Consider the following 24,578-nt stretch of genomic DNA (forward strand, 5'->3'; position numbering starts at 1 on the left):
CCTTCCCAAGGTACTCTTGAAGGTCAGACAGGACAAGCCCTGCATGATTTTAATAGCTCCAGATTGGCCACGTCAGCACTGGTACCCTTTACTGAGGAGTTTAATACGGGAGCCTCCTTGGCCTTTGCCACCAGTTCCACACCTTTTGTCCCAGGCAAGCAGTCATTTCCTCAATGTCAGGATACAGTCCCTGCATCTGACAGCCTGACGTATTCTGTTCTAGACCCTGGGGGGTCGCAGCTTCCACAACAAGTTTTGAATGTCATTTTGGAGGCCAGACGGCCTAGTACAAGGAAAGTTTATGCTGATAAATGGAGGAGATTTTTTCTTTGGAGCAAGGCAAACAGCTTTGATGTTTCAGTGCCTAATTTAAGTGTTTCACTTCAGTATCTTACAGAATTACTAGACAAGGGTTTGTCTTTCTCCTCTGTAAAAGTTCATGCTGCAGCTATTTCTGCTCACTATGACTGTGACCCACCATTATTCTCTCATCCTTTGTTTAAGCAATTTCTTAGAGGGGCAAAGAACATAAGACCCAGCGTAGAGCTCCTACTCCTTCCTGGGATCTCAATTTTGTGTTGGAAAAACTCACTTTACCTCCTTTTGAACCTGCTGCTACATCTGAGTTGAAGTTTTTGTCTTGGAAGACTGTTTTTTTGTTGGCCATTACGTCTGCTAGAAGGGTATCTGAATTACAGGCTCTAATGGCAGTTGAACCTTTCCTGATATTTCATAAGGATAGGGTATCCCTGCGTACTAACCCTACTTTTATGCCTAAAGTTGTTTCTAATGTGGCTTTAAACCAATCTATTCATTTGCCTACATTTTATGCTGATCCCCAAAATAAAGGGGAAAAAAATTTACACTCTTTGGATATTCACAGGCAGTTACGTTATTATTTGAGCAGAACTAAAGGGTTCAGGCAGTCTCAACAGTTATTCATTTCTTTTGCCTTGGGTTCACAAGGAAAACCTGTTTCAAAGCAAACTATTTCTAAGTGGATTGGTCATTGTATTGCTTTTTGTTATTCTCATCATGGTAAGGAGGTTCCGGCTGGAATTAGACCTCATTCCACTAGAGCAACTGCCACTTCTACTGCTTTTTTAAGGAGAGTAGCTACTAAAGATATTTTGGAGGCAGCTACTTGGAGTTCAGTACACACTTTTTCTAAACATTACCATCTCCCTCTTTATTCCAAATCTAGGGCTGGGTTTGCCACTGCTGTTTTACAGGGCATGTTAGCAGCTCCCAATGCTATCTGATTTTACCAACCTCCCTTTACCTTTGCTTTGGGATTCTACCCACAGGTTATGACTGCAGCAATGTGAGATGAAGAACATAGTACAGTTTTGTACCTACCATAAATGTAGATGTTCGAAGATCCACATTGCTGCAGTCAAATTTTCCCTCCCTCCTTCCCCTCTATAGTTTGGGGTGATTGGGTGGTTTGTGGTGTACCTATTTGTTGCTATTTTGGTGATTGGGTGTTTGTCTTTTTGTAGCTATGGCCTTTCTTTTTAAGGCTTTCTGACATCTGGGGCAAGAAAGACTGAGGATATGGCGTCGGTCATGCGCTTTAATACCTCTGCGTACTGACGTCAGATCTAAGCGACCATGACCGACGCCAGCCTAACACTTTGGTATTCGGGCCGACCGAGGACAGCGGACTACCCACAGGTTATGACTGCAGCAATGTGGATCTTCGAACATCTACATTTATGGTAGGTACAAAACTGTACTTTTTTTTTGTCAGGGCCATGTTTTTATCCTTTCGAGTACAGACGAGTCTGTAAATCTATATAGGTGTTTATACAGGGCATTTGTGTACACCTCCGTATAGCGGTCATTGCTGTCAAGTGGTGGCAGAGGGTTGGAACTATTTATGCCATCGCTTAGGAGACTATAGTTTGCTTTGGAGAAACTTTTTATCCTTTTTGCTCTTGAGGTGATCTGGTATGAGCAACTTCAAATGAGACTGATTCATGATCGGACCTTAACCAGGGAGGGCAACACACATGGGGTAGTGCAGAACCCCACTGTGTTGGTGAGTACTAAGTCTAGGACATTCAAGCCTCTTGTGGGGGTGCAGGCTATCTGTTTCAGAGCATTAGTATTAACAAAATCCAGGAACCTTGGGGCGAGCATGTTTGTGCTCATATATGACTTCCAGTCAGTGGAAGGATAATTGAAATAGTTCATGACCAAGGTGTTTGGCTGTATAGTGAGTAGTTGAAGTAGGCCCAGGTAGGCAGAATGATTCTTATAGTTCATGGTGGGGGACCTATAGCTAACTGATACAGAATGGGGTTTTACCTACAGTTAGTTGGACTTTGAGTAGCACAGGAGAGTCGTACTGTTTGTCCAGTCTTGTGTATTTGTCATTAATGAAGCTGGACATACCTCTGCCTTTGCTTCTTTCACTCTCTTTTTGAGGTCTGAACGTGTGGAAGGCATTGTAGCCTTGTATGGCCAGGGTGCTCTCTGCCCCTTTGATCCATTTCTGTGTGACTGCATAGACATCAGCATCTTCCAGGTTAAGGAGTGCGTCCAGTGAGTGCAGTTTCCAGTTTAGACTCCCAGCATTAAGCAGCATGACCTTGAGTTTGTCTCTAGATTATTTTATGTTTTGGAATTTTGTTATGATATTGCCTAAAAAAGGCACTATGGAGGAGGCAAGTTCCTTTGTCGGTAACCGGCGACAGATGAAGATCATCACTGGCAAAGCAGAGTGGTCTGTTGACCATATCTTCCCAGGCTGACAGATACTGAATCCTGCTGGACTGGCACCAGAAGCTAAGCCAATTGTTGAAGTCCAATCCTTTTGTTTATATTGAGGCATCATCCTGGTTGAAGGTAGAATGCTGCTTGGGGCTAGGCACATACCTGCCATGGTACACACAACCTGAGAGCTCCGTCATGTCCCTCTATGTCCATTGAAGTATGTCTCAAGTCATTTACTCCAACATGGATTATCGGAGTCCTAGGTGTGTACTAGGCTAATGGCCATGGAGCCTTTTCAAGCCTAGCCCATAGAAGTGCCCTGGCATCGTGCTGCCTGACGTCGGTTCCCAGTGCCTCTATCAGGTAGAGCCACTGGAGTGATCCCCAGGGTGAACTTTCTATATGATATACTGTACACAATTTGACCAGGACCCATTTGAAGTTTCCACCTCTCTCTTCTCAGAATTCAACTTGTGTATTTCTGCCCTACAAAAAATGCTGAAAAAATCTGTAGCACTGAGGATTTAGGGTAATAAATATTTCATACTTCCCTGTAATTGTGGCATAAGGGTAATAAATATTTCATACTTCCCTGTAATTGTGGCATAAGTGTAATTCTATATCTAAAGTAATTAAAATGATGTGGGCAAGCACATGCAGCAATTGGAACACCCACAGAGATACTTAACTAAATAAGGTGCAATTAGTATGTCCTACATGGACCAACTCAAAATCATGTCACTGTACTTTGTGTTTTACAAACTGTTTACAGATGGCCCCATGTCTGGCATACAAGGCATCCTCCAACCTAATATTGATGGATTTATTGTATATTAGCAAGTCAAATGGCATCAGAATTCAGGGATCTAAACCTTTTCTGTGGCATCAGCAGAATGGTATGGAGGAACAGGTATATCACACAGAGGATACTGCTTCTCTGGAACAGACTCCCCAGCCGCATAAAACAAAAGTCATCCCTGTTCATAATCAAATACAATGTGGATTCCTGGATAGGAAACAGAACAATTACACCAGTACTGCTCCCCGTACTACTAATGGACAGAGGCACCGCCTAAATGCTTTATCCCATTAATGGTTCTCCTTGAATTATCTATGGTATGATCCCAGTTATTCTTATTAGGGTTATTCTATAATTAAACATGTGCTACGTAAGGCCAATGTAACACCAAATGGGACAGGTTAATTCAAGCACCAAAAGGGAAGTTGGTTAGGTTTAAAATGGCCCCAAAAGTTAGCTAGCCACGTACTTGCATATGAACCTATGATCCTGTGAAGCAGCAGAAACCGCTGGTTGCTGGAGGCCTATCGTATTGTAGGTCTCTGGAGACCTATGATGTGCATGTGCGCACGCACACAAACACACACAACACACAGGATCACCACTTCACTTAGCTTGCATGTGTGGGGAGAAACCAAATAAGCCATTAAAGTCACATGGCCATAGGATGAACATTCAGACTCCAACAGAGAATGGAAAAGCGACCCAGTGAAGCAAGTACTGTGAGTCAGTAGTGCTGTTTGGAACCCTACTGTGCTGCTCATTTTATAACAAGTTTTAAAGTAGAAGTGCCAGATTTGGTGAGAATAGAATAAATGATTATGAATCAATAGCCGCGGTGGTGCAGCGGTAGCATTGTCGCCTCACAGCAAGAAGTTCTCCCGTTCGATTCTCGGCTGGAGCGCCTTCTGTGTGGAGTCTTCATTTCCTCCCTGCAGTTGAGTGGCATTCGAAAGACGTGTAAATGGGCGTGCCTTCGTTGAAGGTTGGGTGTCGGGCTGGTACCTCGGCACTGTAAAAATCTACTGCCAATCGTTAGTGGACCGGAGTTCTGCCGTGGCTACCCCTAAAAGCCGAAAGAATCATGTAAAATCTCTATCAGTTAAAAATGTTCCACTTCATGTATCTGAAAAGATGACAACCCTGGGTACCTCCCACTCATCAAATACACACACACTAAGTAGTAAAGATTTGGCTTAGCACATTGTTTTTGACTGCAAATCAGTAATAAAATATTCACAACTGTACAACATTTTGCCTGTTTCTGAATAAAAACAATATTAAATATTTAATGTTTTAGTACACAACATTTTCAGACATGCTTGAGCCTTCCATAAAATAAAACCAGGTAGCCTAAGTATTTGTTAAGTATTTATTTTTTAAAGGACAACTACGGCCCGAAACCTAACAAAGTGTTTGTCTTATCTCCATTTGTGCAGTAATACATGTACCTCATTCTCGCATCAATCTAAGTGGCTAGTGTTATTTTCTAAAGACTAAAGAACGTTTTGCTTCATAATGGCAATGTGAAGTTTAACATACTGACATTTTGTTTGGTTTCTCAGCCAACGTTGGTTCTTCCAGTGATGCAGTCTCAATCACCATAATATTGAGTTAAAATGGCATTGCCCAGAATGAATGCTCTGAGTATCTCTGATGATACTAGTAGATATACAGACATTTTACAACTCCTGCTGACTTGCTGGTTTCAAGCAAATAAGCAGATTTTTTGTTTTTCTTTTTGTGGACAAACTGTGGTCATTCTGGTTCTGTAAAACTTGCGTCCTAGTTTTGGTTACTCCTTTCCAGTCACTGTAACTGTACTTGTTGAGAGACTAGAGTGCGTGATCTGACTGATCCTGGCACCTGACAGACTGCTGATCATGACCCTCTCATTGTCCTGCCTGGTGATGTCACCCGTGTGTTTCACTATGTAGTTGGCTGTGACCGAAATTTGGTTTTGAGGTGTTTTGCCTTGGGGGGGGGGGGGCTTATTCGCTGAGACACTGCATTATTATGTGTAGTGGATTCTGTTGAGTCTGCAGTATGTGCAGTAGGTTTGCACTTGGGAGGTCTGTGATCTTTAGGTAGACTTCTAGCAAGCACCTCTGCATATGTGGGTTTGTGTTGTGAGCTTATGTGCAAGAAGTGAAGTGTGTGTGCTTACAACGACATCTGGTTTGTTATGGGAGAGAATTGATTCCAGATTCATAGTATAGATGCACCTCTCACGTGTATTAGTTTGGAAGTAACTGGTGGTCATTATACATGAGGCAATTGCTACATTCCCTTAGGATGCTTGTGTCAATCAGGCTGGCTGGAGTAATGGGAATCTGTCCTTCCATTATGGCAGGTGTATACTGTAGTAACTAGTGGGGAGTGGGCTAGATGGACTGTGTTTTACTGCAAGACTAGGAAAAAGTGACTATTTTATGGAGGGCTAGTAGTAGAAAACTTTGTCGATGCTTCACAATGCATAACTGAATTGCCTGCAGAGCAGCAGTGCAATCTCTGAGCAGCTTTGGTAAACTGAGCGCAAACCCATGCAAACATGACACTTAAGTACAAGCAAAGTCAAATGATTTCCAACAAAATAACCAAAGGGAAAGCCCAAGACTGAGGCTTACTCCAGCAATCTGTAGCTCAGATGGGTCCTTGGCTACACTCTTCTGCGACAAGGGTGTGTGTGTGTGTGTGGGGGGGTGTATGTGTGTGTGTGTGTGTGTGTGTGTGTGTGTGTGTGTGTGTGTGTGTGTGTGTGTGTGTGTGTGTGTGGGGGGGGGGGTGCTTCTCAATGTGAGATCCCTGGTTTTAGTGCTCAAATGATACCAAACAATGTCATTTCAGCAAGCCTGAATCTAGCTTATGCTATGAAATGCAGAAGTACTAGAAATTCAAAGTGCAGAAAATCGCAGTCACAACAGCAAAAAAAAAAAAACCAGCAATCCAGTATAGAGTACTCCCACAAGAGTGTAGACCACAGGCCTTCCTAGTGTGAAATAACTGGTCTGGAACCGAAGTGCTTAAACCAGGAAAAAAGACACTTTCAGCATAACAGACACAATAAGCCTTCATCCAGCAATTCCCACTTAGAAGGGTGTAGGCTATCTTCTCCTGCCACAAGAGTTTAGACCACAAACCCTAATGTAAAACTGGCCTGAAGCCCAAGTACTTAAACCAAAGCCAAGAGGCTTAGAATAATGGTTACAATGTAGTCAGGCTTTAAGAACAAGCAGCAAAAGCAAAATAAAGTAGGAAGAAACACAAATGCAGTAAAAGTATCTGAATAGAGTGCATTTTTTTAATTTAAGTGGGAAGAGAGGAAGCGGAAGATAATTCAAGGACAAGAAACTGAGCATGGGCCTTCCCAGCTGATCTCTTTGTATGGGACTGGGTTGAGTGTCCAAAATCAGTTTTTTAGTAGGGATGGGCAACTCAAAAGCCACTATGCTTAAGCATACACCAGTTTGGCGGGTGTGAAAAACTAAAATGCAGGTAGAGATCAGCAATATTCAGGCAGAGTACAGCAAGCAAACCAAACAAGCACTCCGGCTAAATAGAAATGCTTCCAAATATGTCTAGCTAAATGAGGAATGCTATTTCTTAGTTCCTTCCACTAATTAGCTGATGTTGTTCACTGTCTGCAAAGGAGTTCTTGGCTAATGTTTTCATCTGACCCTAGCCAAGGCCACTTAAAATTCCATCAGAACAGAAAACTTGAATGTAATACATGAAAAAGATAAAAAATAGAAGTAACCAAACCTTAAATGAAAAACTGTTTTGCAGTGGCTTGTAAGCCAACCAGAGTATAAAAAAAGTAAAAAATAAATAAATAAAAGCATGTTCTCTGGCATAAGATACCCAATTCCGATGCCATTCACAGGGGAATGTGTGTACTGTCAGAGTGTGGCCCATTTAGATATGGACCGTTTGCCATGGCTTTAATTCTAGGGCCTTCTGGCTCAACTGTTTTGGGTGACCCCTTTGGCTAATAAGCTAATAGCTCTGGTCTCGCGCAGTGCATGGAAGGAACTGGATAATGTAGAGCCAACTCCCAAGCAACCCGATACCTTTTAGCCCCACCCCCAAAAGACTGCATACTGGATTAAAGGGGTCTCAGTAGTCCTGAAAATGGTGGTTGACCAGGGGATACCCATTTGAGGAGTTGATTTGTATTGGCTTTGAGGGTACCTGAACATGTGGTTGTCATGGTGGAAAGGGGGTCTTATCGTGTACTTTTGACTGGTCATTAAAAACATTTGCTTGGTAGACTGTACATATGTGGAAAGCTGTGAGGTTGGAGCAGTTTGTTCTGTTGCAGTAGAATTGGTGGTACTGTGGAGGTTATGTTGACCATTAATGGGAAAGCACTTTTGTATTCACTACTACAAAGAAATGTAGTTAGTGTTTGTAGTATGATTCACTGGTCTGTACTATAACGTGTTCTTTGATGCTTTTGATATGCTCCTTTACTCTCTGCTGATTGAGTTTTATGTATTACTGTGAATTTTTTTGATCTGTGTTCTTGTTCTGATATGGTTTAGTTCATAGTTTCATAGGTCGGTACTAGGCTATCGGCCCTAGGGCCTATGCAAGCCTAGCCATAACAATTCCCTGGATATTTCTTCCCACAATATTTACTTCTCCAGGCCCCTGTCTACCAGGCGACTGACATGATACCCTATGGTGAATTTCCTATCTCCCATCCAATCATCAAGGTTCCTTTTGAAGAGGGCCAAAGAGGCGCTCTGCTTGATATGTATGGGCAGTCTATTCCAGAGTATGGGGGAGTCTCTGGGTCAGGAACCTATCCCTCCAGCATGTTTTGTTCATTGTAATGACAAGGTTTAGATCCCTGGAGCGTGCGACTCTGAGGGATTGGGATTTCTTTAAGTGGAGCATGTCCAACAGCTCAGGGTTTGACATGGCCTTGTATGTTAAGCAGAGATAGTGTAGCAGTAGTCCATGGCAAGTCATGGTGTAATATGCACATTAGGATGAAGTTTACGTGGGTAATTCTAACTTTACTACTGTCTGTCTAGAGTTGGCTTTGGGCATTATACTATAGAGAGTTGCTGGTTAATAGCCGTTCTCTGTATGCTTATGCTTAGAGATAAGAAACTGACAAAGTCCAAGTTTGAATGCTAGTGTGCAGTGATGTGGTTAGCAATGTATGCATATTTATGTCAGTATATGGAGATGTGTATATACGCAAAGTTAGCAAAGGGCACATATGCATGCTAGAGTTTGTAATGATGTATAGGCGTATATGTACATACTGGTGTGTGTGGTAGTGACATGTACTGCTTGCATAAGTACATTTTATGGTAATGCCTTTTAGAATGGAAGAAAAGTTTATTTAAATGTAGTGTACTTTGCAGTATGGACGGTATGAGTGACTGAAATACGGTTTCAATATATTTTGAGTGGCATACAGTAAGTTTTTACTTGTGTAATGTTGGAAAAATATAGCAGTGACATATCTTTTTTTTTAAATATTAAATGTTAGGGTAATCCTATGGGCTAGGCTTGTAAAGGCTCCAGGGCCATTAGCCTAGTACACACCTATGAACCTATAAAACCATGGTGTTCTGATCTATCGTGATAGACTCCGTTGATTCAAATAGGCAGAATGGGTGTCCTGATTCAGGGAAGGGGTTCTGTAGCTGGCAATGATTTGGAATTGGTGTCCTACCAACAGTTAATTGCACCTGATGTATCTCTAGGGCATCATAATGTTTAATCTGGGGGTGTATTTAGCTTTGAATATTGATACACTGCCTCCTTTAGTTTTCTTCTGTTTGTGGTCAGAACGTGGAAGGTGGTGTAGCCTGCTATGACTGGGGTGCTCTCCACAGCCTTGAACCAGGTCTCCGTGACTGCACAAATGTCTGCATCCTCCAGGAAAAGGACTGCTTCCAGTGAGTGCAGTTTCATGTTAAGACTCCTAGCGTATAGCAGCATGACTTTGAGGATGATTTTGGTTGATATATTTATGTCTGGAGTTTTGTCCTTGTGAAACCCAATTTACAACTATTGCCTTTGTTTTAGCTTCATTAATTTTGCATCGCAAAACTGTTTCAAAATGTTTCACACCACTGAAATATCCTTTTCTGGTTTTATCAGGTATAAAGTAATATCTGCAAATGGAGCTAACTTTTCTTGACTACCATGAATTTCTGAGTCCCTTATTTCCTTTGCCAGCGATTCAAAATGTAATGCAGATAAAGGGGAAAGAGGACACCCCTGCCTGGTTCCTCTGCTTAAGCAGAAATTATCAGAGAGGAACCCACCCACTTTAATTTTCACCTATGATCCCTCGTGTAATAATTTTATCAGGGAATGCAAAGACTTCTGTCCCAGCTTTCTCCATTTCCACTTTACTGGAAAATTCTAAGCTTGCTTCCCCCTTTCCTCTGGCAGGTCAGATATTTGCTGTGTCCAAGACTGTTTGTGAGCTCCTAAGCCCCCCCCCCCACACTTAACTGGGGTTAAACTATTCCTGGCACCATAAAGTCTGTTCTTCAAAATTTCCCTTGCAATTGGCCAGCTTTTTAGTTTTAGCACTCTTCTGTTTCTTTGATCTCAGCACTTGTTCAGAACTCATTGCAAGCACTCACTAAATAAGTTACAAATTACTACAGCACTCAACCTTTATCACTTGTCTAGAGGAAAACAGTTTTTAGTACTTAATAAATAAGCACCTATTCAGGCATGTCTAAAGGTCAGCTCCTGGTGTTTTCTCATGTCTACCTGATGAATCTGGGCATCTTGCAGCAATTGCCTCATCTAAACGGACAACCCTCTCCTCCTACCACCCAACACTACGACCTGTGAGAGATGCAATTATATAGCCAAACTGGAAGCAAAGCTTTCTTCAAAGACTGGTCTAGACAGTCAAGAGGAGAAGGTAAACGCACCACACTCATCACATAGTCCCTCAAAACCTACACCACCAAAACACACACACACAAGCACAAAACACACACCTACATTCGCAGAGGCTCTCTGTGCAAATCTGCCCAAACAGAGACCTCCAAAGCAGAAATGCAAGCAACCTCCACCCCCAACACAACCCAAATGACATAGCCCACATAGTGTGCCACTCAACTACAGCCCATAAGGCAGAGCGTATCCAACACTCTAGTCATAGGTGACTCTATAGTCAGACGCACTGATGTTCCACTCACCAGGCTAAACAAGGAAAAAGTTACTGTCAGGTGCCAGGATCCGCCACATAGTGCACGCACTCAAGCCACTCCACAACAAGTACAAATATGACTCTGTCATTGTCCATGTTTGTGTGAATGACCTGAGACTTGCCTCCCTGGACTACATAAAGAGACATGGAGGAGCTCTCTGATCTTGTAGCCCAGGCCGGTATGACCCTAGCCCTGAGTAGCATCCTGCCATCACCCAGAATGACACCACAATACAAGGACAAAATGATTGACTTTAACAATTGGCTAAGCTTCTGGTGTCATTCTAAGGGAATCCAGTATCTGTCTGCCTGGGATGACATGATCGACAGACCACGCTGCTTTGCCAGAGATGGCTTGCACCTGTCACCCTTGGGATTCCGGATACTGGCAAAGGCTCTTGCCACCCCTACAGTGCCTTTTTTAGGCAAGGTTCAAATGACAAATTCACCACTGTAACTGGTACAAACAAGCAAAATCTGAGGGTAATGCAACTCAATGCTAGAAGTCTAAACCTCAAAATGCACACAAGGCACTCCATAAAATGGAGAACGTTGACATCTGTGCAGTGACTGAGACCTGGTTCAAAGCTCCAGAGAGCACCCCTGCATTATCAGGCTATAATTCATACCACACCTTTCGGCCACCAAACCCCGACCGAAGCACTAAAGGTGGAGGCGTGTCCATATTCATTAAGGATCTCCACACCTCCAAGCTAGTTGCTCAGCATAATGCATCTGAGATTATCAAAGTTCAACTAACTCTGGGCAAAACCGCAATCCAGATTGTAGTTTGCTACAGACCCCCCACCATGCCCCAGGATTCCCACTCCTCTCTCCTTGATACACTGGAAAATATTAAGGTACAACCCAACACCCTAATAATGGGCGATTTCAACTTCCCGACCATTAACTGGGAAAACTACTCATGTACCAACTGTTTTTCTCAACGTTTTCTGGAAATCATCAATTCCAACACCTTGGATCAACTTATCTACACCCCCACCATGGTAGCAATATCCTAGACCTGGTCCTCACCAACATGGGTGACTGGTGTTCAACACCAGAGGTCAGCTCCTCATTGGTCAGATCCGGCCACAAGCTAATCACCCTAGACATCCACATCCCGCTCCCACCCCCATTAGGAAAACAACCGTAAAAAAATTTCTGCAAAGCCAACTTCACGCTTAAGACAGAAGTGGCAAACTTCACGACACCCATACAGATGGACAATAGAGGTACGACTGTGAATCCTACACAAATGCACTTTATAAGCACTTACACGAGTGCATGGATCGTGCTATCCCTAACAGAACCAAGATGCTATCCTCCAAAAAAAGGAAGCCAATCTGGTGGTCTTCTGCCATAAACTCTACAACAAAAGAAAGAAACTGTTGCAAAAAAGAGTGAAATCCCATGAATGGAGGAACTCCCTGGTCAACCTCCGTAAGGAGCTAAGATCCCTCATAAAATCCTCCAAAGCTAGTTATGAAAACAAAATTGCCACTGAAGACAACCACAAAGCAGTCTATGGCTATGTCAAAAATCTCAATGGCAACACTCAGATCTGCTCTGAGTTACAGCACAATGGCACTAAATATACAGAACCAACTGATATTGTCAACATCTTGGCAGATAGATTCAGTGCTAACTTTACCCCCCTGTCACCCCCTAAAGGGCCCATCTTTATACTGGAAGAATGCAAAGTTCCTGTAATCACGGCTGCACAGGTAAAAAAACTCACTCTCCAAAGCGAAGAACACAGCATCCATGGGACCTGACAACATTCCAGGCTGCCTTCTATATGAACTACAGAATGAACTGGCACCCCACCTAAGTACCATGTTCAATCATAGCCTCATCTCAGGCTTTGTGCCCATTGAATGGCACACCGTGACAGTTATCCCACTACACAAAGGGGAGGGGCACAACAGTCCCTGGGAACTACCACCCCATTAGCCTGACGAGCCTAGTCTGCAAGGCCATAGAACGTATCATCATGGAACTCATAAACAGACATTGGAGATCTCCAAACTCTGGACCCCCCACAGTTTGGGTTTGTAAAGGGCAGATCATGTCTCCTAAACCGGATAGACTTCTTTGAAGTAGTCACCAAAGCCATAGATGAGTATAAGGTGATTCACACAGCCTATCTAGATCTCGCCAAGGCGTTGGACACCATCCCCCACTCTGGAATTTTAGATAAACTCACTAAACTAGGTATAAATTCCTATGCCACAAGATGGGTTGCCAACTGGCTTACTGACAGAACCCACACTGTGAAAGCAGCTGACTCCAAGTCAGACTTCAGACCAGTGATGAGTGGAGTACCACAGGGTTCAGTCCTGGGTCCTCTCCTGTTTGGTATCTACTTCTCTGAAGTACAGGCTAACACAGAAGGTCTTTGGCTAACTAAATTTGCAGATGACTGCAAACTAGGAGCCATAATCGAAACTCCTAACTATGTGGACATCCTACCAAAGGGCCTCACTGAGACAGATGCCTGGTGTCAAAGACATGGTCTCAAGCTCATTACCAAAAATTGCATTATCATCCCCTTTGGTAAAAACTCTGTACCCATGAACTACCACATAGGCGTTAGTCTACTTACACCGAAAGTGTGATGAGACCTTGGGACACAGGTGGACAGTAGTCTTTCCTTTGATAATCACATCGCCACAGTGGTCAGGGAATCCTATGTGGTACACCTCATCACAGAAGATTTCTCATCCAGAAAGAGGTCATTGTTCCCTTCTACTCATCACTCATTAGGCCCATATAGAGTAAAACACCCCTTTTGGTATGTACCTCACAAGACATCTACAACTGGAAAGGCTGCAAAAATGCCTCTGAGGATTACTGGCCTCAAACAGATGCCTTACGCAGACCGTCTCAAAAAACTCCAGCTTTACTCCGTCACATATCGCCTACTCAGAGGCAATCTCTGCCTAACGTACAAAGCTATGTCAAACCAGAGCTGTTGGACATGCTCCACTTAAAGAAATCCCAATCCCTCCGAGCTACACGCTGTAGGGACCTAAACCTTGTCACCACAATAAACAGAACATGCTGGAGGGATAGATTCCTGTCCCAGAGACTTCCCATACTCTGGAACAGTCTACCTATCTATGTCAAACAGAGCTCCTCATTAGCACTTTTCAAGAAAAATCTTGATTGGATGGGTAATAGGAAATTCACCCCGGGGATCACTTCTGTGGTTCTGCTTGACGGGCACAGGAAAATAATTTGTTTGGGTGGCGAAAGCCAGGGTACCTCTTTGGCTAGGCTTGTATAGGCCCTAGGGCCAATAGCCTAGTACCTACCTATACTTCCATTGCCCTGCTCATAAAGTCCCAGCTTACTCTGTCAAATTTTTTTTCTTCAAGACCCACGAACAGCAGTGGTATTTCAAATGCCTCCCCTCCACAGAGCCAAATTGATCCAGATCTATCAAGTTTGCCATTATTTTAGTCATTATAGACATAAACCCTTTATAATCGGAGTTTAGTATTGAATTGGGCTTGTATGAAGCTGGATCTGATGGGTTGTTGCCCTCTTTTGGTATTACAGCTACCACTGCTTTCTTCCAGGATGTTTGTACTTCTCTTCTTAAAATGTTGTTAAAGCCTTCCAGATCTTTATCCGTTTTTTCCCCTCCTGTATTCCAAACTTCCACAGGAATGCCATCTATTCTTGGGGAATTTCTTGTGGATTGGTCATAAATTACCATTTTTCTCATCTCCTATCCTAACTTTTAGTAATTGACCCTCACCTGCTTTCTAGCCATTGTATATTTAATTCTTCCATAAACATTTCCATTTGTACCTTTTCTTGATTTCCATATTTCTCTGCTTTATACAGACTTTCATAGAATTTCAGAAATATTTCTAAAATGGAACAGAATCCCAGGACAGAGGCACAGCAAATTAATGGGTATAGTATTCTCATGGCAGATAGCCTAGTATGAACCTATGAATCTGTACAGGATTTCATGTTCTCTTCCTTGTTATAGGCTCCCTAAGGTTGGCAACAGCCCTTTCTACTTTCTTTTGCTTGAGTCATTGCACTGAAAGTTTTTGTGCTCTAGAGTTTGTAAAAAAAACAGTTGCTCAATAGTCTTTCTAAACTGCATATTATTGTGGTAATTCCTTATTTTCTGTTGGCATTCTGCAGTTGCTCCTCCTCATTTTATGAGATTCCCTCTATTTTCTTTTGCTTTAACATTTGTCAGTCCCTATATATAATTCTTGTTACTTAACTGTATCTCCCTTTGTTTTTATTTCCACCCTAGCTTTAAATTCCACTTTAATTGTGTTGCACTCCCTAGCTATATTTTCAGAAGACATTATCTTTAATAGCTCCTGAATAATTTCTGCTATTCATTCCTTAAATTCCTCTCCTTTCAATAGATACATAGAAAAGAGACTGTGTCTCATTTTTATTTCATTGCCCTCTTTTTATTTTAGTTATTGGTACATGATCTGAAATGGTTATTGGGTGCATATAAAGACTTTCAAATGTGCATGTTCCTGTGAAATGCAAATCGTCTAGCCTAGCCCTGTTTTTGAATTCACTTTGAACTCCTAGTACTGAATTCACATCTTGCATGCCAAATATTTTCATAATTTTCTTCAAATAAATCTACCTTCCTTTGTTGTGTCCCCTAGATGCAACTTCACTGCTGCAAATCAAATCACCTTCAAGTAATATTCCTTGCTGAAGGCTGATTATTTCTCCCAGAATTTTCTTAAGCTCCATTATAACAGTTGTAGGTGGAATATAAATGTATGCCAGTGTAAACTTCCTCCCTTGCCAGTAGCGTGTTAGTACTGCATATCTACCACACTTATCTTTTTTATCCTTTATCACTATTGGAGCTTCTCTTGCTATTAATATAAGTACTCTTTTTTTTTTTTCCTTTTGTCGCAGGTAATCCTCTGAAAAGCCATCCTGAAAACCTTTCTCAAATTCACATTTTCATTTTTTTCCCCCAAGTGTCTCCTGTAGCATAGCTATGTGCATTCTACATTTTTTAAGTATAGTTCACTACATTCTTTTTTTGTATTTATGAGACTATTGATATTTAAAGATATTACAGAAAGCATTGTTAAAAAGTTGTTATTCCCACATTTTATGTAACAGCTTTTCTAACTGTCTAGATCCAACTTTTGTTACATGCATACACTGTTTAGCAGGTTGATATTTTTATGCAGTTGTTTCTTGTTGCATCTGTTTGAGCCTGTCACATCTTGCACGACTTTTTATTTTATTAAAAGCCCTCAAAAATACTCCCCTAAAACCTATTAACACTAGCACACAACTGTATACACCTTCAAATATTGAAGTTTTAGTCTCCCAATAAGAACAAGTCTCCCAAACTTACAGCTGCACTCAGACTTGGGTTAACTTAAACAAAATGTTATCCATGCCAAGATGTTTGATACAGTGTATGCTTCCAAGTGCTGTCTGTTTTTGTCTTCTCTTTATAGACCTCCCAGCTGGGAAAACACTTGAATGTTTTCTGAAGGCATTCATCTCGTAGCCATTTCTCTTCATCAGAGCGTCTCCCTGGAGACATGAAAATTACTAAGCATACATTTATTTGCTAGAAAAAAAAACTCTAATGTTCTGTGCTCTTTCATTTACTTGCTGTCTCTTAAAAGTTATTACTAGATCAAGTTAAGGACCTTAATCCAGTCATTCCCCTATGCAAGAATGAGAAAAAGTACATTAGTTTTTCTTTTGTCAAGCTCTTCCTTTTTTTTTTTTTTATACATAGCAGTGCCCACAGTTTTTAAAACTGAAGGAGAAAGAGAGGAAGAGCACCCCGCACCTGTTTATATAATTATCCCCATTACACTTAAAAATAACTGAGGAAACTTTACTTTGTAGCATGCAAAGAAAATCAAGCATTATAAAAATGTTACTATTAAGAAGTTATTTTACTTAACTTTCTCCCTCCTCTTCCTATTTTCTAAACTATTTTTCTTAATATGAATGACGTGAAGTAAGTCATATGGTATAGAGTCCCCTAAACAAATGTAATAAAGTCAAAGTGCAATATTTCCAGATTTTCTTGTTTTGCCATGTTTCACTATATTTATTCCTTTGTAATCCCACATTTGTCAATTTCCAAGTTACTGGTATTATTCCTGTTCATTTCCCAAAGCGGTCTGCTTCATTTCCAACATAATGTTGATTCTTCTAGTCAGTTTTGTGCTTTATTTCTCAAGCATTTTCCATTGAAACATTGGAAAACGTTTCACTGGCACAGTCCCTCTCTGATCTTTATTACTAGTAGAACAAGAAGCGGAATTTCCTGTTTCACAGCTCACTTTTTGTTGGACAAACTTTTGTATTTCCTGCTCACCTTTTGGTGCATCAAAAAATTATTTTGCTCCTCCAGAAAATAATATTTTGAAGATGGCTAGGTACAGCAGTGTGAATCTCACACCTGCTTAACATTTCCTGAATAGTGCAATAAATTTACTTCTCTTCTGCCTGGTGTACAGTGAGTAATCATTCTCCACAAACACTGTGCTGCCTCCCACTTTTAGTATATTGTCCTTCTGCCACAGTTCTGTCAAAATCAACTCCTCCTGCTGGTAGGATTGCATCTTTACTTTTAAAGGTGTAGGTTACTTTCTCATATCCAGGTTTTGAGCATATGCGCAATGGGCCCTTTTAGTTAACAACTAATGCTGTGGAATACCAGTCCAGCTGCTTATTTATGCTTTCATAAAATTTAGTCTGTTCCTTCCAGCTTCTCTGGTACAAAGTGCTATGTCTTCCAATTCTATTATTTTTGAACAGTCTCTTGTTCAGCCAGCCGTTTCTTCATTTCATCATCTATTTTTGCAATTTTATCACTTCATCTGAATATCTGTTTAAATCTTCCATTTTTCCAGACACTTGGTTTGAGATGAAATACGCCAGTGTTTCATTTATCAGGCCTGTGTGCATTTGTCTGATATTTTCCTCTAGGTTACTAGAAGTCCTGTCTAGAGCTTGCACTGCTTTTTGCTGAACGTCTGCAGTACAGTGTTTTTCCTTACATTTTGTAGCTGATTTTCTTTCAGGTTTTCTGTGTTTCTTTTTTTCCTGGCATCCAGGCAGTACACTTACTAGCCAGTTACTGAAATTTACCCAGAAGTGCAAGTCCACAGTTGTGCTCTGAGGTTTTCACACTGGGAGAGCCAGTATTAAGCTGTTACTGAATGTGCAGCCATCTTGGAAGTCACTGTCTGCTAACATTTTGTTAACCATGTCTGATATTTCATAATAGCTGGGCAGGCATTAGAAACTAGTTTTCATTGTAGGGTGTCATAACTGCATTTGTCTACAGATTAATAAAACTGCAGAAATAATATGCCATTAATGTGTAGTAATGTATGCTTAATATTTTTCCTTTTCCCCCCACTTAGGTTTCTCCACTCCTCCATGATGGCTGTTGCTTTGACTTCTTGGATGAAAATGGCACTTGTAATCAGTGTAAATCAGGTATTTTAATATGTATTTGGCCATGAGTCATGGTTCAGACAGTCTGTAAAGATGAGTGAAACCATCTGATCAGCAGATTAACAAAATGTTGTCAGTTTTAAACAGGAAGTATTTCTTAATAGCAAATGTCAGAAGTAGTTTGTTCTTACCTGTTGGCTTAAGTGCATTTTTTGCAGCCTAAGAAGCGATCTACAAACACTTGTCTAAGTCTGCTGCTGTAATGTCTAAATCAGGAAATTTTAGTTGTGGCTAAATTGGCTAGGTTTTTCTGTGTGTAGTAGGCTAACTGCCACTAGGACCTTAAGCTGTGCAACCCAAATGTGTTCCACAAGATGTGTTAGATGTTTATGTAGGGGGCAATTGTTGGTTACAACATTATTTACTGACACCTCTTTCTAGTAGGTGTGTCTGTGTGTGTGTGTGGGTCTGTGTGTGTGTGTGTGGGTCTGTGTGTGTGTGTGTGTGTGGGTCTGTGTGTGTGTGTGTGTGGGTCTGTGTGTGTGTGTGTGTGGGTCTGTGTGTGTGTGTGGGTCTGTGTGTGTGTGTGGGTCTGTGTGTGTGTGTGGGTCTGTGTGTGTGTGTGTGGGTCTGTGTGTGTGTGTGTGTGTGTGGGTCTGTGTGTGTGTGTGTGTGGGTCTGTGTGTGTGTGTGTGGGTCTGTGTGTGTGTGTGTGTGTGTCTGTGTGTGTGTGTGTGTGGGTCTGTGTGTGTGTGTGTGTGTGGGTCTGTGTGTGTGTGTGTGTGTGTGTGTGTGTGTGTGTGTGTGTGGGTGTGTGTGTGTGTGTGTGTGGGTGGGTCTCTGTGTGTGTGGGTGGGTCTCTGTGTGGGTGGGTCTCTGTGTGTGTGTGTCTCTGTGTGTGTGTGTGTGTGTGGGTCTGTGTGTGTGTGTGGGTCTCTGTGTGTGTGTGTGGGTCTCTGTCTGTGTGTGTGTGGGTCTCTGTCTGTGTGTGTGGGTCTCTGTCTGTGTGTGTGTGGGTCTCTGTCTGTGTGTGTGTGGGTCTCTGTCTGTGTGTGTGTGTGTGGGTCTCTGTCTGTGTGTGTGTGTGTGTGTGTGTGTGTGTGTGGGTCTCTGTCTCTGTGTGTGTGGGTCTCTGTCTGTGTGTGTGTGGGTCTCTGTCTGTGTGTGTGGGTCTCTGTGTGTGTGTGTGTGTGGGTCTCTGTGTGTGGGGGGGTCTCTGTGTGTGGGGGTCTCTGTGTGTGTGGGTCTGGGTCTCTGTGTGTGTGGGGTCTGGGTCTCTGTGTGTGTGGGGTCTGGGTCTGTGTGTGTGTGTGTGGGTCTCTGTGTGTGTGTGGGTCTCTGTCTGTGTGTGGGGGTCTCTGTCTGTGTGTGTGTGTGTGGGTCTCTGTCTGTGTGTGTGTGTGTGGGTCTCTGTCTGTGTGTGTGTGTGTGTGTGGGTCTCTGTCTGTGTGTGTGGGTCTCTGTCTGTGTGTGTGGGTCTCTGTCTGTGTGTGTGGGTCTCTGTCTGTGTGTGGGTCTCTGTGTGTGTGTGGGTCTCTGTGTGTGTGTGGGGGGGGTCTCTGTGTGTGTGTGTGGGTCTCTGTGTGTTTGTGTCTGTGTGTGTGGGGTCTCTGTGTGTGTGTGTGGGGGGGGTCTCTGTGTGTGGGGTCTCTGTGTGTGGGGTCTCTGTGTGTGGGGTCTCTGTGTGTGGGGTCTCTGTGTGTGGGGTCTCTGTGTGTGTGTGGGGTCTCTGTGTGTGTGGGGGTCTCTGTCTGTGTGTGTGTGGGTCTCTGTCTGTGTGTGTGTGTGGGTCTCTGTCTGTGTGTGTGTGTGTGTGTGTGTGGGTCTCTGTCTGTGTGTGTGTGTGTGTGTGTGGGTCTCTGTCTGTGTGTGTGTGTGTGTGGGTCTCTGTCTGTGTGTGTGTGTGTGGGTCTCTGTCTGTGTGTGTGTGTGGGTCTCTGTCTGTGTGTGTGTGTGGGTCTCTGTCTGTGTGTGTGTGTGGGTCTCTGTCTGTGTGGGTCTCTGTGTGTGTGGGTCTCTGTGTGTGTGTGGGTCTCTGTGTGTGTGTGTGGGTCTCTGTGTGTGTGTGTGTGGGTCTCTGTCTGTGTGTGTGTGGGTCTCTGTCTGTGTGTGTGGGTCTCTGTCTGTCTGTGTGGGTCTCTGTCTGTCTGTGTGGGTCTCTGTCTGTGTGTGGGTCTCTGTCTGTCTGTGTGGGTCTCTGTCTCTGTGGGTCTCTGTCTGTGTGTGTGTCTCTGTCTGTGTGTGTGTGGGGGTCTCTGTCTGTGTGTGTGTGGGGGTCTCTGTGTGTGTGTGGGGGTCTCTGTCTGTGTGTGTGGGGGTCTCTGTCTGTGTGTGGGGGTCTCTGTCTGTGTGTGTGTGTGTGTGTGTGGGTCTCTGTCTGTGTGTGTGTGGGTGGGTCTCTGTCTGTGTGTGGGTGGGTCTCTGTCTGTGTGTGGGTGGGTCTCTGTCTGTGTGTGTGTGTGTGTGTGTGTGTGTGTGGGTCTCTGTCTGTGTGTGTGTGTGTGTGTGTGTGTGTGGGTCTCTGTCTGTGTGTGTGTGTGGGTCTCTGTCTGTGTGTGTGTGTGGGTCTCTGTCTGTGTGTGTGTGTGGGTCTCTGTCTGTGTGTGTGTGTGGGTCTCTGCCTGTGTGTGTGTGCGTGTGGGTCTCTGTCTGTGTGTGTGCGTGTGTGGGTCTCTGTCTGTGTGTGTGTGCGTGTGTGGGTCTCTGTCTGTGTGTGTGTGCGTGTGTGGGTCTCTGTCTGTGTGTGTGTGCGTGTGTGGGTCTCTGTCTGTGTGTGTGTGTGTGGGTCTCTGTCTGTGTGTGTGTGTGGGTCTCTGTCTGTGTGTGTGTGTGTGGGTCTCTGTCTGTGTGTGTGTGTGGGTCTCTGTCTGTGTGTGTGTGTGTGTGTGGGTCTCTGTCTGTGTGGGTCTCTGTCTGTGTGTGTGTGTGGGTCTCTGTCTGTGTGTAGATGTCTGTCTGTGTGTGTGGGTCTCTGTCTCTGTGTGTGGGGGTCTCTGTCTGTGTGTGTGTGTGTGTGGGTCTCTGTCTGTGTGTGTGTGTGTGTGGGTCTCTGTCTGTGTGTGTGTGTGGGTCTCTGTCTGTGTGTGTGTGTGGGTCTCTGTCTGTGTGTGTGTGTGGGTCTCTGTCTGTGTGTGTGTGTGGGTCTCTGTCTGTGTGTGTGTGGGTCTCTGTCTGTGTGTGTGTGTGGGTCTCTGTGTGTGTGTGTGGGTCTCTGTGTGTGTGTGTGGGTCTCTGTGTGTGTGTGTGGGTCTCTGTGTGTGTGTGGGTCTCTGTGTGTGTGTGTGTGGGTCTCTGTCTGTCTGTGTGGGTCTCTGTCTGTCTGTGTGTGTGTGTGGGTCTCTGTCTGTGTGTGGGTCTCTGTCTGTGTCTGTGTGTGGGTCTCTGTCTGTCTGTGTGTGTGGGTCTCTGTCTGTGTGTGTGTCTCTGTCTGTGTGTGTGGGTCTCTGTCTGTGTGTGTGGGTCTGTCTGTGTGTGGGTCTGTCTGTGTGTGGGTCTGTCTCTGTGTGTGTGGGGGTCTCTGTGTGTGTGTGGGGGTCTCTGTCTCTGTCTGTGTGTGTGTGTGGGTCTCTGTCTGTGTGTGTGTGGGGGTCTCTGTCTGTGTGTGTGTGGGTCTCTGTCTGTGTGTGTGTGGGTCTCTGTCTGTGTGTGTGTGGGTGGGTCTCTGTCTGTGTGTGTGTGTGGGTCTCTGTCTGTGTGTGTGTGTGGGTCTCTGTCTGTGTGTGTGTGTGGGTCTCTGTCTGTGTGTGTGGGTCTGTGTGTGTGTGTGTCTCTGTGTGTGTGTGTGTGTGTCTCTGTCTGTGTGTGTGTGTGTGTCTCTGTCTGTGTGTGTGTGTGGGTCTCTGTCTGTCTGTGTGTGTGGGTCTCTGTCTGTCTGTGTGTGTGGGTCTCTGTCTGTGTGTGTGGGTCTCTGTCTGTCTGTCTGTGTGGATCTCTGTCTGTCTGTGTGGGTCTCTGTCTGTGTGTGTGGGTCTGTCTGTGTGTGGGTCTGTCTGTGTGTGGGTCTGTCTGTGTGGGGGTCTCTGTCTGTGTGTGTGGGGGTCTCTGTCTGTGTGTGTGGGGGTCTCTGTGTGTGTGTGTGGGGTCTCTGTGTGTGTGTGTGTGGGTCTCTGTGTGTGTGTGGGTCTCTGTGTGTGTGTGTGGGTCTCTGTCTGTGTGTGTGTGGGTCTCTGTCTGTGTGTGTGTGTGTGGGTCTCTGTCTGTGTGTGTGTGTGGGTCTCTGTGTGTGTGTGTGTGTGTGTGGGTCTCTGTCTGTGTGTGTGTGTGGGTCTCTGTCTGTGTGTGTGTGTGGGTCTCTGTCTGTGTGTGTGTGTGTGTGGGTCTCTGTCTGTGTGTGTGTGTGTGGGTCTCTGTCTGTGTGTGTGTGTGTGGGTCTCTGTCTGTGTGTGTGTGTGTGGGTCTCTGTCTGTGTGTGTGTGTGGGTCTCTGTCTGTGTGTGTGTGTGGGTCTCTGTCTGTGTGTGTGTGTGGGTCTCTGTCTGTGTGTGTGTGTGGGTCTCTGTCTGTGTGTGTGTGTGTGTGGGTCTCTGTCTGTGTGTGTGTGTGTGGGTCTCTGTCTGTGTGTGTGTGTGTGTGTGGGTCTCTGTCTGTGTGTGTGGGTCTCTGTCTGTGTGTGTGTGTGTGGGTCTCTGTCTGTGTGTGTGTGTGTGGGTCTCTGTCTGTGTGTGTGTGTGTGTGGGTCTCTGTCTGTGTGTGTGTGTGTGTGGGTCTCTGTCTGTGTGTGTGTGTGTGTGGGTCTCTGTCTGTGTGTGTGTGTGGGTCTCTGTGTGTGTGTGTGTGGGTCTCTGTCTGTGTGTGTGTGTGGGTCTCTGTGTGTGTGTGGGTCTCTGTCTGTGTGTGTGTGGGTCTCTGTCTGTGTGTGTGTGGGTCTCTGTCTGTGTGTGTGTGGGTCTCTGTCTGTGTGTGTGGGTCTCTGTCTGTGTGTGTGTGGGTCTCTGTCTGTGTGTGTGGGTCTGTCTCTGTGTGTGGGTCTCTGTGTGTGTGTGGGTCTGTGTGGGTCTCTGTCTCTGTCTGTGTGGGTCTCTGTCTGTCTGTGTGGGTCTCTGTCTCTGTCTGTGTGGGTCTCTGTCTCTGTCTGTGTGGGTCTCTGTCTCTGTGTGGGTCTCTGTCTGTGTGGGTCTCTGTCTCTGTGTGTGTGTGTGTGGGTCTGTGTGTGTGTGTGGGTCTCTGTGTGTGTGGGTCTCTGTGTGTGTGGGTCTCTGTGTGTGTGGGTCTCTGTGTGTGTGGGTCTCTGTGTGTGTGGGTCTCTGTGTGTGTGGGTCTCTGTCTGTGTGTGTGGGTCTCTGTCTGTGTGTGTGGGTCTCTGTCTGTGTGTGTGGGTCTCTGTCTGTGTGTGTGGGTCTCTGTCTGTGTGTGTGGGTCTCTGTCTGTGTGTGTGGGTCTCTGTCTGTGTGTGTGTGTGTGGGTCTCTGTCTGTGTGTGTGTGTGGGTCTCTGTCTGTGTGTGTGGGTCTCTGTCTGTGTGTGTGGGTCTCTGTCTGTGTGTGTGGGTCTCTGTCTCTGTGTGTGGGTCTCTGTCTCTGTGTGTGTGGGGGTCTCTGTGTGTGTGGGGGTCTCTGTGTGTGTGTGTGTGTGTGGGGTCTCACGCCTGTGTGTGTGTGTGTGGGGTCTCACGCCTGTGTGTGTGTGTGGGGTCTCACGCCTGTGTGTGTGTGTGGGGTCTCTGTCTGTGTGTGTGTGTGTGGGTCTCTGTCTGTGTGTGTGTGTGTGTGTGGGTCTCTGTCTGTGTGTGTGTGGGTCTCTGTGTGTGTGTGGGTCTCTGTGTGTGTGTGGGTCTCTGTGTGTGTGTGGGTCTCTGTCTGTCTGTGTGTGTCTGTCTGTGTGTGTGTGTGGGTCTCTGTCTGTCTGTCTGTGTGTGTGTGTGGGTCTCTGTCTGTCTGTCTGTGTGTGTGTGTGGGTCTCTGTCTGTCTGTGGGTGTGTGTGTGTGTGGGTCTCTGTCTGTCTGTGTCTGTGTGGGTCTCTGTGTCTGTGTGGGTCTCTGTGTCTGTGTGGGTCTCTGTCTGTCTGTGTCTGTGTGGGTCTCTGTCTGTGTGGGTCTCTGTCTGTGTGTGGGTCTCTGTCTGTGTGTGGGTCTCTGTCTGTGTGTGGGTCTCTGTGTGTGTGTGGGTCTCTGTCTGTGGGTCTCTGTCTGTGGGTCTCTGTCTGTGGGTCTCTGTCTGTGGGTCTCTGTCTGTGGGTGTGTGGGTCTCTGTGTGTGTGTGGGTCTCTCTGTCTGTGTGTGTGTGGGGGGGTCTCTGTCTGTGTGTGGGGGGGTCTCTGTCTGTGTGTGTGGGGGTCTCTGTCTGTGTGTGTGTGTGGGGGTCTCTGTCTGTGTGTGTGGGGGGGTCTCTGTCTGTGTGTGTGGGGGGGTCTCTGTCTGTGTGTGTGTGTGGGTTTCTGTGTGTGTGTGTGGGTTTCTGTGTGTGTG

The 24,578-nt window shown here is 44.8% G+C and overlaps 1 protein-coding gene across 3 annotated transcripts in view; it reads left to right on the forward strand.

Moving 5' to 3' along the window:
• CCHR2.PART1H1orf159 (chromosome chr2.part1 C1orf159 homolog) overlaps nucleotides 1-24,578 on the forward strand; it is a 603,467-nt gene that overhangs the window by 280,430 nt on the left and 298,459 nt on the right. For all 3 annotated transcript variants that reach the window (XM_044063076.1, XM_044063078.1, XM_044063077.1), the window contains one exon: nucleotides 18,143-18,218. In XM_044063076.1, the coding sequence (XP_043919011.1) occupies nucleotides 18,143-18,218 (76 nt within the window). The remainder of the gene's footprint in view (nucleotides 1-18,142; nucleotides 18,219-24,578) is intronic.

The sequence above is a fragment of the Protopterus annectens genome, chromosome 2.part1, assembly GCF_019279795.1.
Source record: "Protopterus annectens isolate FY-2018-M chromosome 2.part1, PAN1.0, whole genome shotgun sequence".
NCBI classification, from domain to species: domain Eukaryota; kingdom Metazoa; phylum Chordata; order Ceratodontiformes; family Protopteridae; genus Protopterus; species Protopterus annectens.